The sequence below is a fragment of the Myotis nattereri genome (genome assembly GCF_964212035.1).
Source record: "Myotis nattereri genome assembly, chromosome: 4".
In the NCBI taxonomy this organism is placed as follows: domain Eukaryota; kingdom Metazoa; phylum Chordata; class Mammalia; order Chiroptera; family Vespertilionidae; genus Myotis; species Myotis nattereri.
The window spans coordinates 39,633,275-39,650,331 of NC_138079.1; the positions used below are offsets into that span (position 1 = coordinate 39,633,275).

The 17,057-nt window shown below is 45.4% G+C and overlaps 2 protein-coding genes across 2 annotated transcripts in view; one reads left to right on the top strand and one right to left on the bottom strand.

The window, feature by feature from the left end:
* The first annotated feature begins 2,715 nt into the window (after nt 1–2,715).
* Nucleotides 2,716–17,057, top strand: part of HEXB (hexosaminidase subunit beta) — a 29,030-nt gene continuing 14,688 nt past the window's right edge. The window contains exons 1-5 of the mRNA XM_081089753.1: nt 2,716–3,024; nt 6,894–7,039; nt 10,625–10,690; nt 14,856–14,902; nt 15,165–15,275. Of these exons, the coding sequence (XP_080945879.1) occupies nt 2,786–3,024; nt 6,894–7,039; nt 10,625–10,690; nt 14,856–14,902; nt 15,165–15,275 (609 nt within the window). The 5' untranslated portion in view covers nt 2,716–2,785. The remainder of the gene's footprint in view (nt 3,025–6,893; nt 7,040–10,624; nt 10,691–14,855; nt 14,903–15,164; nt 15,276–17,057) is intronic.
* GFM2 (GTP dependent ribosome recycling factor mitochondrial 2) overlaps nt 14,036–17,057 on the bottom strand; it is a 56,920-nt gene continuing 53,898 nt past the window's right edge. The window contains exon 22 of the transcript XR_013995923.1: nt 14,036–14,493. The gene's annotated coding sequence lies outside the window, so the exon portion shown is untranslated. The remainder of the gene's footprint in view (nt 14,494–17,057) is intronic.

The window sequence follows — 17,057 nt, forward strand, 5'->3', positions numbered from 1 at the left end:
CTCCCCTAAAATCTCCATCTTAAAACCCTTAGGATGGAGGACACCTGAGCCTTTCCCTCTCTCCCCTCTCCCAGGTGAATTACCATTACCTTTCTCACTCCCAAGTTCCTAGGGCCCCTCCTTTGGCTCTATAACTTGTTTTCTCAGCCCATCTCTTCCATGAACTACTTATTCTACCTCTGTAATTTATAAATAAACTAGAGGCCCAGTGCACAAATTCATGCACAGGTGGGGTCCCTCGGCCTGGCTGGCGATTGGGCCGATCAGGGCCATCTCGCTTAGTCCCGATAGGGGCTGGCGGGGGGGTGGGGGTGGGGTGGGGGTGGGGGAGGGACCACGGGAGGTTGGCCAGCCGTGGGAGGTTGGCTGTGGGAGTGCACTGACCACCAGGGGGCAGCTCCTGCATTGAGCATCTGCCCCCTGGTGGTCCAACGATCAACCAGTTGTTTGGTTGACTGGTCGTAATGGTCACTTAGGCTTTTATATATATAAATGTTCTCTTATAGTTGGAGTCTTGGCTCTGAATTCTTTCCTAGCCAGAACTCAAGTACCAAGGTTGCTGAACCCAGGTCCAGTCCGACCCCATGGTCTAACACAGGGGTGGGCAAACTTTTTGACTCGAGGGCCACAATGGGTTCTTAAACTGGACCGGAGGGCCGGAACAAAAGCATGGATGGAGTGTTTGTGTGAACTAATATAAATTCAAAGTAAACATCATTACATAAAAGGGTACGGTCTTTTTTTTTTTTTTTTAGTTTTATTCATTTCAAACGGGCCAGATCCAGCCCGCGGGCCGTAGTTTGCCCACAGCTGGTCTAACACCTGGTGCTGTTTCTGCCACCTACTAAGAAACACTATGCTGTGTTAGCTTCCAGCTAACAGTAAAAATTGGCAGTAAATGGTACTGCAAATAAAATATATGAAAAGGGAAGCAGAGTGTGACATGAAGCCTTGCTTTTATAAAACTTTAAGCATGCCCCATAAAGTTTATTCGAAGTCTTTTCTTACAGCTTTTCCTCAACATTTCAGAATACGTGCTAACAGTAGTAGATCTGTTGTTTTGGCCTAATATCAGTGTCTTTCTCTTGAGAAACAAAATACCTCTTCCCCTGTTGGGGAAGTTGGGATCTCTAGTTCATATTGGTCATGTGACTCCACTAGCTCTGCCTTGGGGGTGGGAGTGAAATCAAGCTTGGCACTTGGTATCCTTTACCAGGACCAATATGGTTGAATGCAGGACATAAGCTTTCTGGAGGGGTTGTACTTGATACCCAAGGAAGAAGGAGCCTGTAGGAGAATTAAGCCAATGCAGGAAAACTGAGTTGAAAGGTAAAGGTATATAAGGAGTGGAAATGAAAGGAAAGGGGTTGGCAGGGGAATGAGGGTGAGGGAAGACTGGATTAGAGGAAAGAGGGAAAGAAATTTTTTATCCCTGCCACATTGGATAGAATTACATTGTTTCTGCGTGCTCTAAATATGCTACTTTATCTCCAAATATTATATACTAGAGGCCCAGTGCATGCAAATTCATGCACTTGGGGGGTGGGGGGGGGGGAGAGGGCGGTCCCTCAGCCTGGCCTGTGCCTCTCTTACAGTCCAGGACCCCTCTGGGGATGTCCACCTGCTGTTCTTGGCCCGATCTCCCATGGAGTGGGCCTAAGCTGGCAGTCAGACATTCCAGCCCAGGAGCCCTCAGGGAATGTTCAACAGTCTGCATTCTTAGCGCTCCTTAGTGCTGCTGTGGAGGCTGGAGAGGCTCCCACCACCACTGCTGCACTTGCAGCCCTCAGCCCAGTTTGTGGCTGAGCGGAGCTCCCTGATGGGAGTGCACTGACCACCAGAGGGCAGCTCCTGTGTTGAGCATCTGCCCCCTGGTGGTCAGTGCATGCCATAGCGACCAGTCGTTCCTGGTTAGGATCAATTTGCATATTACCCTTTTATTATATAGGATAGAGACCTGTCTGAAATACATACTTACCTTGCTCTTGGGAATTTATTATAAACAATTTCTTTTTTTCTGGAGTGGGGATGGGAGTGCCCAGTTTCAGACACATAGGGCTGAGTCACTATGAAACTACCCAATTTTAAAACTATTTTGCTTTATTAAATCACCTTTAAACCAGGCATCACTATAATAACTGCCCAATTAATGAGTTGAATAAAATATTTGACACATTTTCATTCTGTTCTGTAATAGAGTCATGGTCATAACTTTTTTTGAAAATTATACTGACAATATGAGTCCCTCATTATAAGTATATTCCTTCTTTGTATCACCTGCCTATTAACTTGGTCCACGGTGTCCTTCTGAAGTTTTAGAAAGTCTTCTATCCTCACCCCCATGATACTCTCTCCCGGAATACCTTCGGCATCGTTTTCAGCCTCCCACCTGTTCAAAACGCTGCCCTGGGGAGTTCTGGTGGGAGGCTTTAATGAAAGCTGAATGCGTATGGCAGAGCCTGGGCTTATGAACAAGCACATGAAAGCACCGCCGCAGGGACCTGCTGCTCGCGGTGGGGTTCCCGGGGCGGGGGGTGATCGCGGCTTGGGCGCTGCAGGTTCAGGGAGGACCTGACCTCAGGCGCAGGGTCCGGGCTCCGGCTGCGAGGAGGTGGAGTGCGGGCGGCGGCCTCCCGGGTCCCACTCCCGGGGGCGGGATCGGGGCGGGGCGCGCGGTCAGCTGACCCGGTGACGCCCGCGCCGCGCTTCCTCCTCGGGGCTGGGCCGGGCTTAAGGTGCGGCTGGGGCCGAGCCCGGCGGGCCCCGGGGAGATCTGCCGAGCGTCATGGAGCTGTGCGGGCTGGCGCTTCCGAGGCTGCCCGGGCTGCTGGCGGCGCTGGCGCTGCTGGCGGCGCAGGTCCCCCGCGCCTTCGCCACGCGGGGTCCGGCGCTGTGGCCCCTGCCGCTGTCGGTGCAGATGGCCCCGCGCGTGCTGCACCTCTCCCCCGACGACTTCCACATCGCCAGCGACCCCTCTTCCAAGGCCAGCTCCTCCTGCACCATCCTGCAGGAGGCCTTTCGGCGGTGAGTGCCCCTGCCCCGCGCCCAGCGGCCGGGGCGCCCGGGACCGTGCGCGCCACCTTGGGGCGCGGTGCTGGGCGCGGGCGGGGGGACACGGGCGCCTCTCAGCACCTGCACAGGCGCCGAGCCCCGAAGGCGCTCTTGTCCCCATTTCACAGACGAAGAAACGGTCTCCGAGCCGGTGAGACTTGACCAAAGTCTAGCAGGTGCAGAGCCAGCTCGGAACCGGAACGACGCCCAAGCGCTTCCCCACCCCCCTGCCTTCGCCGGGTCAGCCTGGTGCCCGGGGACCCTGGTTCGCGGGTGGGACCCTCAGTGGAGCAGGTTGCCCAGAGTCTGTGGCCATGTTCCCCTCGGAGGGAATGAAAGGGTGGATGGAGGCGGGGAGAGGGTGAGAGGAAAGTTCAAGAGGAAGAGGAGTGCTTAAAGCCTGGGGACCCGGGTTCCTCAAAGTTGGTTGTTATTTATAGGCGGCTCCCCAGCCACCCCCAGTCTGGTAACAGTTGGGATGGCGGAAAGCGCTTAGGTGGGAGCGCACTGCCTAGTACACCCCTTCCCTTCCCTTCCTTTCCCTTCCTTTCCCAAAGCCCTGTTCCAAGACGCTTGATGTTCTCACCTAATGACTTTGGTCAGCCCGCCGCGGCATCTGACTTTTTGTTTCTCAGCAGCTGTCACGTGCTCCCAGCTGCCGCGTCCTCCTTTAGCAGCTCCCAGGCCGGGTGAATGGTGTAAAGGGGAGGCCGCCCACAGCCTAGCTTTGCTAACAGCACACAAAGCAGATTGCATTTGGGGAGATGGTTCATGCCGAATGCTGTCTCCTCACTGCGGGGGTGGGGGGGTGGTGGGGGGTGGGGTGTAGGTGAGTTAGTGCCCTGAAGGGTTGTAACCAGATGCTCTAGCTACTGTCTCCCGCCCCCCACCGCCCCCCCCGCATTTTGTGTCTGTTTCCAGTGGGTATTGTAGCCGAATTGTACCGGCAGGACACCAAACAGTTGGTGGAAAAACGCAAAACTAGCTTAAGAACACCTGCTGGCCCCAGAGGCTGATAGCAGAGGGGCCTCATTCTCTCCTTCAGTTTCGTACAACTGGATGGTATTGTTACCTTCATTCTAGGCACACCCTAATGAGCCTTTACGGTCATAGTGGCTAGAGACCAGGTGAAGAGGTAAAAACCAGGTGGTTGGTTGCCTTGGGGGTATTGAGAAGGGAAAAGAACCTGAAGGTCATCTAAAGGAAGATCACAGCTGGGCACACATCCTCATACTGGCTTTGGGACTTGGTTTTTAAGGTTGGAGTTTCCTCTGGGCCATACCACTAGTCAAACAAGAACTTGGTGATAGGCTGAAGTGAGGTGAGCATGCAAGAAAGCATGGGTGACAAGTCAGCAATGGTGAGGTAACCCGGACTTGAATCAGCTGTGTGATGGTGTAAAAACAAGGCTTGGCATTCAGAGGCAGCCCAGGAGTTTGCCTAACTCATCGTGCCCTGGGTGTGAAGCAGCTGTTAATTATACCCTGCCTTGTTAGGAAGCAGCTTGTAAAACAGCCCTGTGGCTAAGACTTGCAAGCATTCAGGTGAGCGTTCTAGGAACTCAGGAGGGGCAGTGTCTATTTCAGAGGAAAAGCATGATGGGTTGGAAAGATTTAGAGGAAGTGATCCAGAGCTTCCAGCCGTCGGGAACACACACAGCCTGGCCCCAGATTGTTCAGAATCCCGTGGCTCCTGTCTCTGCAAGCCCGACTTCTGTAACAGACTCTGCTTTGGAGCAGTCTGCCAGCAGAGAGCTTGGTGCTTGCTCAGCTTCTGGAACCAGGTCCGTCACATGCTAGTTGTTTTTTAAAGATATATTTTTTTTTATTGATTTCAGAGAGGAAGAGAGAGGGAGAGATAGAAACATCAACAATGAGAGAGAATTATTGATTGGCTGCCTCCTGCATGCCCCCCACTGGGGATCGAGTTTGCAACCCCGGCATGTGCCCTGATTGTGAATTGAACCCTGACCAGGAATGGAACCCTTACTTCCTGCTTCATAGGTTGATGCAAAACCATTGAGCACCACCGGCCAGGCCTAGTCATTTTTTAAATGAACAAATAGCTTCACTCTCAGTTCCTAAAAGGCTGGATTAACCCACATACAGGCACATCTCAGAGATACTGTGGGTTCAGTTCCAGCCACAGAAATAAAGCCAGCCTTGCAATAAAATGAGTTGTAATGTGTATGCCTTCAATTTGTAAAAAACAAACAAACCAAAAAAACTGTGAAGCACAAAAATGAGGTATGCCTATACCTTGGATACCACTGCTTCTGAGCCCTCTGAGTTTGCTGCTAGAGTTTTAATACCCAGGGCCAGTATTTTCCTTATCTGGGACAAGCCAACACCTAATTTGGTAAAATATACATAAGATTACCATTTTAACCATTTTTAAGTATAGATCAGTGATCTCAGTTTCCTTTTGAATCTGTCCAAGCCTTTCTATGAAAAGGGCCCTCAGCGCCTTCTCCATTCCCTTCGCACTGGTTACCTTCCATACACTTCCAAATTCATCGGAACTTTCCTGCCTCTCCTCACTTTTGAAAAACACAAGACATTCTTACACATAGATAGCATACACAGCCTTCTGGCTTATCAACACCTATATAATATTTAGCCCTGGCCAGTGTGGCTCAGTTGGTTGGGTGTCATCCCATTCACCAAAAGGTTGCTGGTTCGATCCCTGGTCAGGGCACATGCCCAGGTTTCATGCTCAATCCCCAGTCGGGGCCGTGCAGGAGGCAGTCCATGGATGATTCTCTCTCATCATGCTGTTTCTATCTACTCCCTTCATCTCTCTGAAATCAACAGAAGCATTTTTTTTAAAAAGCGAGATGCCCTTAAAAAAAAAAAGCCACAACAAATACTTAAACAATCTAATCTTTTATCATAGTTAAGTGTTTATTTAATATCCTCTTTCTCTGATACTTAGTAATAGCATATGTTACATTTTCAAGGCCCTAGTGAGAATTCTGTGGTCTGGCAATGTTTCTTGGAGGTTTATGTATTTGCATACTTTTGTTGGATGATAACAGAACCCTGACTCAGTCTGGCTTAGCAAGAAGAAAGCCTATTATCTCACACATCAGGAAGTCCAGAGGCAGGGAGGATTTCAGGCACAGCTAACTGGCCCACCAGGATCCTTAGGAAATCAGTATTCTTTCCACCTCTGCTCTGCTGTCTTTAGTGTGGGTGCAACTGGTCCAGGTATCACATACAAAGTTTTTTTCTTGTGGCTCACAGAGGAGAGGAAACTTCCTACTATACCTCCTCCCCACCCCATTACTGGTCAGAACTGGCTTGTTCATGCCAGAGTTTGGATTACCATTACTGGTTTGATTATTGGCTCTTATTGGGGACTTCACATGAGTCACCTGGGAGTGTGGGGAACTCTGCAAATTCCCATGCCTGGATCCTACTCTCCCAAGACCCTGATTCTGAAGGTCTGGACATCAGTATTTTCAAAAAGCTTCCTCGATGATTCCAATGTGCAGTTTGGGGTGAGGGCCTCTAGTTCAGGGGTGGGGAACATCTGGCCCGCTGGCCATCTAAGGCCCTCGAAGCTGTTTGGTCTGGCCCTGCCAAGGCATTATAGGTGAGTTAATTAAATGTTTGTCCAAATATAGCAGGCTAATTTTTAAGTTGGTAATTTTGTGTGGCCTGAGAATGGTGTTATAAATATCCAAATGGCCTTTGGCAGAAAAAAGTTTCCCCACCCCTGCTGTACTTGGACTAATAAGGAGTAGCGTGGATTTGAGGGGTCAATGACAATGTCTGCTACCACATATGTATTTAAAGCTTCAGTGGTTTACAGTTTGTTTGAATTTATTTCTCACACAGATATCATAACTATATTTTTGGAGACCACCTGTTGTATCACCTCCCTGCTAAATTTCACGTTAAAGCGGACATACAGCAACTTCTCGTCTCAGTTGTCCGCGACTCAGAATGTGAAATGTATCCCAGTATTTCTTCAGATGAGTCCTGTGAGTACCTGTGTAATGTGAATGTGTTTTTAAAGCTGTTACAGATTTAAGTGCCAAAAGCAGTCTTCATGCCATGAACTATTGTGAGTTATTGGTTAGTGCACTTATAATTCCTATTTTTAAAATTACCATTAAAATCTGATAAAAGTGCTGTAAATGGAGGAAATAAATCCAGCATAACTCCAGCACTCAGTTTACCACTGTTATTTCAAATTTTGTAAAAAAGCAGTTAAACATTTTACAAATACATAAACATGCTAATGATACGAAAATGGATTTTGTACATGTGATTTTTGTATTTTGCTTTTTTTTATATAACATTATAAACATGTATTTTACTAAATGTTTTTCTATTTCTGAGACACCATTTTTAATGGCTAAGTAATGTCTTGTTACTGGATGTGCCATAACTAACTTGGTTAATCCCTTATTTTTGGACATGTAATTTCATAACTTTTATTTTGAAGACAGATCTATGCTTATATTCATGATCTCTATTTATAATATAATTTGACACAAAGATAATGCAGAACTCTGGGAGAGGGGAGGTATTTCCTTTGCTCAATAATATAATCAATATGTAGCTACATGATTTTTTAAAAATCATGTTGTTAATCCTCACCCAAGGATATTTTTCCATTGATTTTTTAGAGAGAATGGAAGGGAGGGGAATAGAGAGAGAGAGAGAAAAATCAATGTGAGAGAGACATATTGATTGGTTGCCTCCCACAGGAGCCCCGACCAGGGCCCGGGATCAAGTCTCAACTGAGGTATGTGCCCTGGACCAGAATCAGAACCTGAGACCCTTCAGTCCGCGGGCTGACACTATCCATTGAACCAAACTGTCTAGGGCTAGCTACGTTATTTTTTTGTTGCCTAAAATATTCTCTATGGCTTTTCCGTAATTGTTTTAGAAGCAATTGTGCAGGCCTTTCCCGTAGGGTGTGCTGAATGGGAATAGTGTGGAATTATATCAAGGAATCAAAGAGGAGCAATATTGAGGACGTGGGTGACACAGATTAGTGCAGAGAGAGCAGACTGGTGAGCTGGGTATAAAAATAGAAAGGATACTGTATATGAGAAAAGAGTGACTCCTCTGTCCTTAGACGGTCCCATCCTCGTGGTATAGATGAGATTTCTTAATACCTTTCTCTTCAATGCTGCAGCCGTTCTTGGAAGAGAAACAGGGTAATTTGCCAACATTAGCCATGTGATTTCATTTAACAGTCAGCACTCAGACACTATATATGAATTAGGTTTTGCAATCTGAAGAAGATAGAAATGGTCATTAAATTATCAAGGAATCTTTGCTGATTGTTAGTAATACAAGGACATACATTCCAGAAAATAGAGACTGGAGAGTTACAGCTTATCTTCCATTCAGTTTTGCAAACCCTTTTGATTCTGAAAAGGGAGTTTCTTGAGACAAGCTGGTTATGAAATTTCCTCATGAAAGGATAAACTAGTTTTAAGTCTAAACAAGTTGATGATGATGATAAAAGTAACACACACAAACGGAAATAAGTTATCAGCGGTTGTTCCAGTGTAAGGAAATGTCAAAGGAAGTGACAGGTGTTACGGCATTCTCTCCTAGTAAACACTGCACCCCCTCAGAAACAGAAGTGGACTAGTTTCTACTGTAGAGAAATATTTACATATATCAGGGGTGTTTGATACAGTTTACTTGTGTGTTTATGTGTCAGTAGGAACACACACAGAGCAATCCTGTATTTTCATGTTGTAGGTATTAAAATGCCTATGAAAAGCCTGATGTTTCTTCTGAGGACAATAGAGGGGGTTGAGTGGGCATCTCAAAGGAGACCTATAACATTTCAGAGTTTTTAAAGGAGAATATATTGATGTTCTTTGTATGTACGCCCTTTAAAACAAAAGTGCAAAAGTACAGGAAAGGGCCGTGGCTAGTGTGGCTCTTTTGGTTGAGCGTCATCCTGTGCACCAAAAGGTTATTGGTTTGATTCCGGTTAGAGCACATGGCCAGGTTTCGGATTCAGTCCCCAGTCGGGGTGTGTAGGGGAGGCAACTGATCAATGTTTCTCCCTCCATCTCCCCAAAAAATCAATAAAAACATACATTTTTTAAAAGTACAGAAAGGGATAACTGAAGAGTCAAAGATGCCCCTCCCATTTCAAATCAGGGAGGTAATCATTGTTAAAACTAAATTTTGGTTTTGAAATAAATATTGAAATTCTGTAGCTTATGTGTTCATTTAGAAAACAGTTTCTCCTGCTTTATAATTGTGGTTTTTGCATTGAGTTGAATCAAAATCCTTTTTAGTATCAGCCAGTCCTCAGTTTATTGGAAAATAATTGGCATCAAGTACATGCAACATGATGATGTTTTTAGATGACTGTGCTATTTCTGGGAGATCTCAAACTATCCATAACATGGCAAAACATGTTTGTTTTTTAACACAGTGACCAATGGAACTGTGAGCTCTAGGTATAACTTGATATAGCTGGAGAGGAATCGAGATTAGACTGTAGTCATAATAGTGGTACTGTACTGAGCTTGGACTTGAGCGAACTCATCACTTGGTCTTCCGATAGAAAAGGCTACCTTGTCCGAAGACCGTCACCTGAAAGGGCCACATGATTACTGGCTGTGATAAGCCTCTTTCCGTACCTGCAGCCCACCGTCTCGTCTTTGTCTGGATGTGGTGGTGGAGGAGGCGGAGGGTGAGGATGTAGCCCAGATAAATATTGAGTCATTAGCCTGCAGCCCTGGAGTTCTTTACTGTTTGCATCAGTCACCCGTTAGTTTTCTGTGCTGTCTGGTGCTTTGCTTTACCTGTGGGGGCCCCACCCCAAACTGTAAAAACTATGATGACCATTGGGGCCACCTTGGCAGAGTATGATTTCAAGGACTGAAAGATTTAGGCCCCCCGCCCCCCACCCCCAGGCCTAGTAGCAGCCAGTTGGAGCCCCTAGATGAGTGTGAGCTTTTTATTGTGTGGAACAAAGCTGAATTGAGCTAACGTTAGTTAGGAAGTGAGTCTTAAGGCAGATTTAGGGTGTTATTTGGGAAAGGTCGGTGCAGGGCAAGCAGAGAAGCACAGAAGGAGAAGGAAAAGAGTAGAGATACGTCTGGTCTTGTGGGGAGTGGAAGATTTGAGTGATACCAGAGGCTGCACAAAGGAATTATGGGTATTGAGGAACGTTTGCACTTTTGACAAAGTCTCAGCTTAACCATAAACCCTACTCGGTTGACGGGCAGTTGGAGGTAATAACTCTCCTGGAGGGAAAAATGAGGAATCATGGAGATAACACCGAAGATCCCGACCTGAACAACTCAGCTGGCGAAGGGGGTGCTGTGACTCGGAGCTGAAGAGCAGAGGAGACAGGCTGGTGGAGTGTGTGGAGCAGGACCGAGGGAAGAGTTCAGTTTGGGGCATGTGGCGTCAAAGGAATCTAGGAGACATCTAAGTGACGATGTATGGGAGGCAGCTGGAGAAACAGGTCTGGAGCTCAGGAGAAAAGATTGGTTAGAAATACCAGTTACTTGTTTAGAAAGTTTATTGTGTGTCTTTGAGGGATTAATACACTTGTTTTTTAATTCCTAATACAGATTCTTTAGTTGTAAAAGAACCCGTGGCTTTGCTCAAGGCCAACAGAGTCTGGGGAGTATTACGAGGTAAGATCTCTGTCGTTTCATTGTTACTTTCCAGTAAAGAAAGATTTTCTGTTGGTGCTTTGGGAAAGTAAGCACAGCAGAACTTTGCTTCCTTAGACACTTGACAGAATGGCTTGTTGAATATTTCCAAAGTGATTTCAATTTGACCTTTTAAAAAAGCTTGAGGATTATTACATGCAGTGCTGTAATTCATTGATGCTATCAGAGCTGGAATGTTCCAGGGTTATACATGGCCCCAACCTGATCTGATTAGGGGACTTTGTTTCACTGTCACTTCTTGCTGCCTTTCCCCTCCGATTTTATTTATTTTTGGTTGTTTACTAAAATAAAAGTTCTCATATATTTATTACTGAACCAACCTACTAGTACAGTAGCATACAAAGAGAAAACCATATTCCCGATAAAAATATGTCCAACTGTTCATATAGTGGTGATGTTTTCAACTTGATATGGTACGATGCTAAAGATTCTGACACAGCATGAATACATGTGCCATCTCACGTGAGAGTCCTTATAGCTCAGCCGGGTTCTTCTCCAGTGTCTTCTCTTGGGAGTCATATCTGATCTTACTACCAATTTTTATCTGAATGCCCTGGGGAATGGGACAGTGCTGCTTCTCTCTCTTGGCCAGGAATCACTTGATTCTGAGGGTCTTGTGAGAAAACATGGTAAGGAAGAGTCACTAGCACACACCAGGAGCCACACAGGCTGGGCCCAAATAGTAAGTTTTAAAAAGGATCATTTTCTTTAACGTGAGCTAACCAACCAAAGTTACAGGACTTAAAAATAAAGGCAGCTTTGGGTTTGACTCAGGTTGAGCATTATCTCAAATACAATAATCACATATAAATAATCAAATAATCATCATGTTTTATAGTCATAATAAAAATGGCATGATCATATTATTTCAAAATAGAACATAAATAGATCAATATATACTTACTATAAATGTAACTGCAATCATTACCATCTAGATCAGCGGTTTTCAACCTGTGGGTCGTGACCCTCTCACAGGGGTCGCCTAAGACCATCGGAAAACACATATATAATGACATATTGTTTTTGTGATTAATCACTATGCTTTAATTATGTTCAATTTGTAACAGTGAAATTGGGGGTCACCACAACATGAGGAACTGTATTAAAGGGTCACGGCATTAGGAAGGTTGAGAACCACTGAATATCATCCTATTTAATAAAAGAGAAACATGGTAATTAGCGTACGACCGCTACCCTTCCCATTGGCTAATCAGCGAGATATGCAAATTAACTGCCAGCCAAGATGGCGGCCGGCAGCCAGGCAGCTGGAAGCTAACATGAGGCTTGCTTGCTTCAGTGACGGAGGACTCCAACGTTCCCCGCCTGCCACTGCGGGCCTCTGAGCCTGCAGTTTGAAACATTGTAACAAATATAGAAGCTAAACAAAACCCCAGAAACCCGCTTTCAGCAGCCAGGATCTCAGAGCTGGAGTTGATACAGTGTTTCGATATTATAGAACCCAAACAAACCAGATACCTGCTTTCAGCAGCAGAGGCCTCAGAACTGGAGCCAGAGCTAAGGCTGGCCCAGAATAAAAAAAGAAAAAGAAAAAAAGGAGCAGTTGGGAGCTTCAGTCACCTGCCAGCTTGAAAACAGTCCTCAGCCCCTCACCCAGACTGGCCAGGCACCCCAGTGGGGACCCCCACCCTGAAGGGTGTGTGACCAGCTGCAAACAGCCATCATCCCCTCACCCAGGCTGGCCAGGCACCCCAGTGGGGACCCCCACCCTGATCCAGGACACCCTTCAGGGCAAACTAGCCAGCCCCACCCACGCACCAGGCCTCTGTCCTATATAGTAAAAGGGTAATATGCCTCCCAGCACCGGGATCAGCATGACAGGGGGCAGCGCCCAAACCCCCTGATTGCCCTGCGGCTCTGTGTGACAGGGGGCAGGGCCACAACTTCCGTATCCGCCCTGCTCTGTTCATGACAGGGAAAGGCGCCCCAACCCCCTGATCGGCCCTGCTCTGTGTGTGACAGGGTAGAGCCATAACCTCCCCATCGGCCCTGCCCTGAGTGTGACAGTGGCGGCACCCCAACCCCCTGATCGGCCCTGCTCTGTGGGTGATAGAGGGCTGCGCCCCAACGCCCTGATCTGCCCTGCTCTGTGTGTGACTGGGGGCGGTGCCCCAACTCCCCTATCGGCCCTACTCTATGAGTGACGGGGGGGAGATCCTCAACCCCCTGATGGGCCCTGCTCTGTGCGTGACAGGGTACGGAGCCCCAACCCCCCTGATGTGCCCTGCTCTGTGCATGACAGGGGGCAGCGCCCCAACCCCCTGATGGGCCCTGCTCTGTGCATGACAGGGGGTGGCGCTGCAACCTCCCGATCCGCCCTGCTCTGTGCATGACGGGGCGGCGCTCCAACTCCCCAGTCGGCCCTGCTCTGAGCCCAACCAGGGGCTGCACCTAGGGATTGGGCCTGCCCTCTGCCACCCAGGAGCAGGCCTAAGCCAGCAGGTCGTTATCTCCCGAGGGGTCCCAGACTGCGAGAGGGCACAGGCCAGGCTAAGGGACCCCCCTCCCCCCCGAGTGCACAAATTTTTGTGCGCCGGGCCTCTAGTGTGTGTGTGTGTGTGTGTATATATGTGTGTGTGTGTGTATATATATATATATGTAGTTGAACTTTGGTTCTTGAACTTAATTTGTTCTGGAAGGCTGTTTGAGAAGCTATTTGTTCGAAAACTGAATCATTTTTTCCCATTACAAATAATGTAAATGGAATTAATCCATTCCAGACCCCTAAATGATTCCATTTTAACCTTTCTCAATCGCTGTTTCTCACTGTTTCATGAGCACTTTCATGCCCTTAGCAACATCAGCACTCTTGATGGCCTCTTTATGCTTTAAAATTGCTAATCATCGATTTTGCCATGCCATACTTGGTAGCTGAAAGGTTCTGAGTGGGCCAAGGTCGAGCACCTATGACATGAGGCCGAAATTTATCAAAAGAAATTTTAATTCAAGCGCCAGGGTGCAGGCGGGCTGAGTCCGAGAAAAAAGTCCACCCCCACTGAATGGGGGGCAAGGCTGTTATGAGCTTCTGCTGGCTGCAGGCAGTTTCTGCTGACACACAGAGCTTAACTGGCGGGTCGGTCCTCCTAGTGTCAGGTATAAGTTGCGACTTTTTAGTTTTATGCTGGTTTTTGGGCCTTTTTGCTCTTTTTAAGTTTAGGTACATTCTAAAGTGTCTATATTTTATCATACCTCTTACTCATAATGCTAAAAATTTATTATGAAATTGGCATTTTGTTTTATTAAATTACTATTCTTTTCTGTGTCTATCATTCAGACAAAACAGGCTATGGGAACAATGAAAGAAAACATCTTTATTTATAGCAACAGGATTTTTTTAAAAAATTGAGCTTTGATTTTAGAAAATATGTAGAGGGTAAAGGTATAACACTATATACAGGGTGTCCCCAAAATGTATACACATGTTGAATGATTATAAAGTGTTTATTAACATACAGTTCATTTTCAAAATTTAAAGGAATCTACAGTAAAGAATAATGTTTTTGGTCAATGCCTGTTTTCAAACATGACCGTTCTGGTCCAGGCACTGCTGATAATGCAAAGCATTGGAATCGCAAATAATCAAGAATTATTTCGTTTGTTATTTGTGTGCCCTCAGTTCGTCCACTGTTGCTGTTTTTGTGCCGTAAATGTTATCTTTTATGTAGCCCCATAAAAAAGTCTAGTGGATAAATTTTCTTTGTTCAAAGTTTAGTCTGGCTTTGTCCATTATTTCAAATCAGTTAAACCTGAAAAGGAATGAAAATTCAGTGAGTTATCATCTGTTAAAGTGTGTATATTGTGTCCCCCCCAAAATGTATACACACTTTGAATAACTATAAAGGCCTTATTTGTGCTTCAACTGGATTTTCAAACTTTCAGTAGCATTTTAGGATGAATTTCCTTTGTTCAAAGCTTAGCCTGGCTGAAAATAAAGAAACATAAATTGAACTAGCAGCTGTAAAGTTTGTATACATGTTTTGGGACACCCTGTATTTAATTTTATTTGCTTTACCTGGTCATGGTTCTGTGTTTGGATAATATAACTTTTATTATTTCAATTTGTTATTTTGTAAATTATGCAATAAATTATAAATTTTACTTTCCCTAGGTTTAGAGACCTTTAGCCAGTTAATATATCAAGATGCATATGGGACTGTAAGTATGATTATCATATGTTAACATTTTTGGATAGACAGATTACTACAAGAAAAATGCAAGCTTTTTAACTATTTATTACCTCTTGAAGATTTCTTCTCCCCAAATATTTATGTTAGCTGGTAAATGTAAATTTCACACTTTTTTTTTGGCTCTAAATTAATATATTGTATCCAATACTTGCATAGATAGATGTAGTCTTTTTTGAGCTCATGTCAAGAGAAATTTCTGAAAATAAGTCAAAATTTATTTTGTCTTACAGTTCACCATCAATGAATCCACCATTAGTGATTCTCCAAGGTTTCCTCATAGAGGAATTTTAATTGATACAGCCAGACACTTTCTGTCAGTTAAGACCATTCTTAGAACTCTGGTAGGTAATTCTTTTAATCCATTGTGCATTCTGAAGATGTGTCCTTTTATGTTGTTACTTTATGTCGGTTATGCTATTATGTAGGCTGCAGTGGGGGATTCATTTTTTATGTACTAAGTGTGAGCACTGGGCTCTCTTCTCTCTCCCTTGTGAAGTATATTTCCTCAGCTGAAGTAGAGACTCCCCTAGGGAATCACCCTATTGTTTTCATGGCGGGGGGGGGGGGGGGGGCGGAGAAGAGAAACTCCCCAAGTTTAGCCAGGATTAAGAGAAAGACAGTTTTAATACTGCCCGTTGGCTCTCTTTGTGTACTCCCATTTGTCAAACTGTGGGTCCAGACTTCTGGTTAGGAATATGTGGTCACTGTACCTCTAGTTACTGCCATTTTGTGACCTCCACTGACTCTTTTTTTTTTTTTAAATATATTTTATTGATATTTTACAGAGAGGAAGGGAGAGAGAGAGAGTTAGAAACATCGATGAGAGAGAAACATCGATCAGCTGCCTCCTGCACATCTCCCACTGGGGATATGCCCACAACCCAGGTACATGCCCTTGACCGGAATCGAACCTGGGACATTTCAGTCCACAGGCCGACGCTCTATCCACTGAGCCAAACCGGTTTCGGCCCACTGACTCTTTTTATAGTGACATAAAAGTCTGGGAACTGCATTGTACCCAGGGAAATGTTCCAAAGCAATATGGAACCTCGGGTGGTCAGAGCTGGGTGCCAGGCTGACAGTAACTGTTTTCTCCTGTGGACTTTTTATTGGTTCATCCCTGTCATCACTGCCAATTTGTAGCAGTGGGAGGATTTCCTCCCACGTTTTTCTGCACCTTCACTTGATCATTTACAAACACACCATATTATTATTATTTTTAAATATATTTTTATTGATTTCAGAGAGGAAGGGAGGGGGAGAGAGAGAAACATCAATGATGAGAGCGAATCATTGATTGGCTGCCTCCTGCACGCCTCCTACTGGGGATCAAGCCTGCAGCCCAGGCATGTGCCCTTGACTGGAATGGAACCTGAGACCCTCTAGTCTGCAGGCCGACGCTCCATCCACTAAGCCAAACCAGCTAGGGCCACATACATATTATTAAAAAGTTATTTTTACATTTATATTAATACCCTGATTTCTTTCCTCCAAAAGGCATTAGTCACTTTTTAAAAAAATATATATTTTATTGATTTTTTACAGAGAGGAAGGGAGAGGGATAGAGAGTTAGAAACATCGATGAGAGAGAAACATCGATCAGCTGCCTCCTGCACAATCCCCACTGGGCATGTGCCTGCAACCAAGATACAACATGCCTTTGACCGGAATCGAACCTGAGACCCTTGAGTCCGCAGGCTGACGCTCTATCCACTGAGCCAAACCGGTTAGGGCATTAGTCACTTTTATGGGAAAAAACAGTGTAGTATAAAAACTTCACCCAATATAGATATATATATTTTTTTAATATATTTTATTGATTTTTTACAGAGAAGAAGGGAGAGGGATAGAGAGTTAGAAATATCGATCAGCTGCCTCCAGCACACCTCGTACTGGGGATGTGCGTGCAACCAAGGTACATGCCCTTGACTGGAATCGAACCTGGGACCTTTTAGACCGCAGGCCGACGCTCTATCTACTGAGCCAAACCGGTTAGGGCCAATATAGATATTAATAAGATAAGTAGTAATCCCATAATTTACCAAAGATCAACGTTAAGTTTTCATGTCTCATTTATCTCATTTTAGACTTAAAAAATATACTAACAAATAATGTGACTTTTT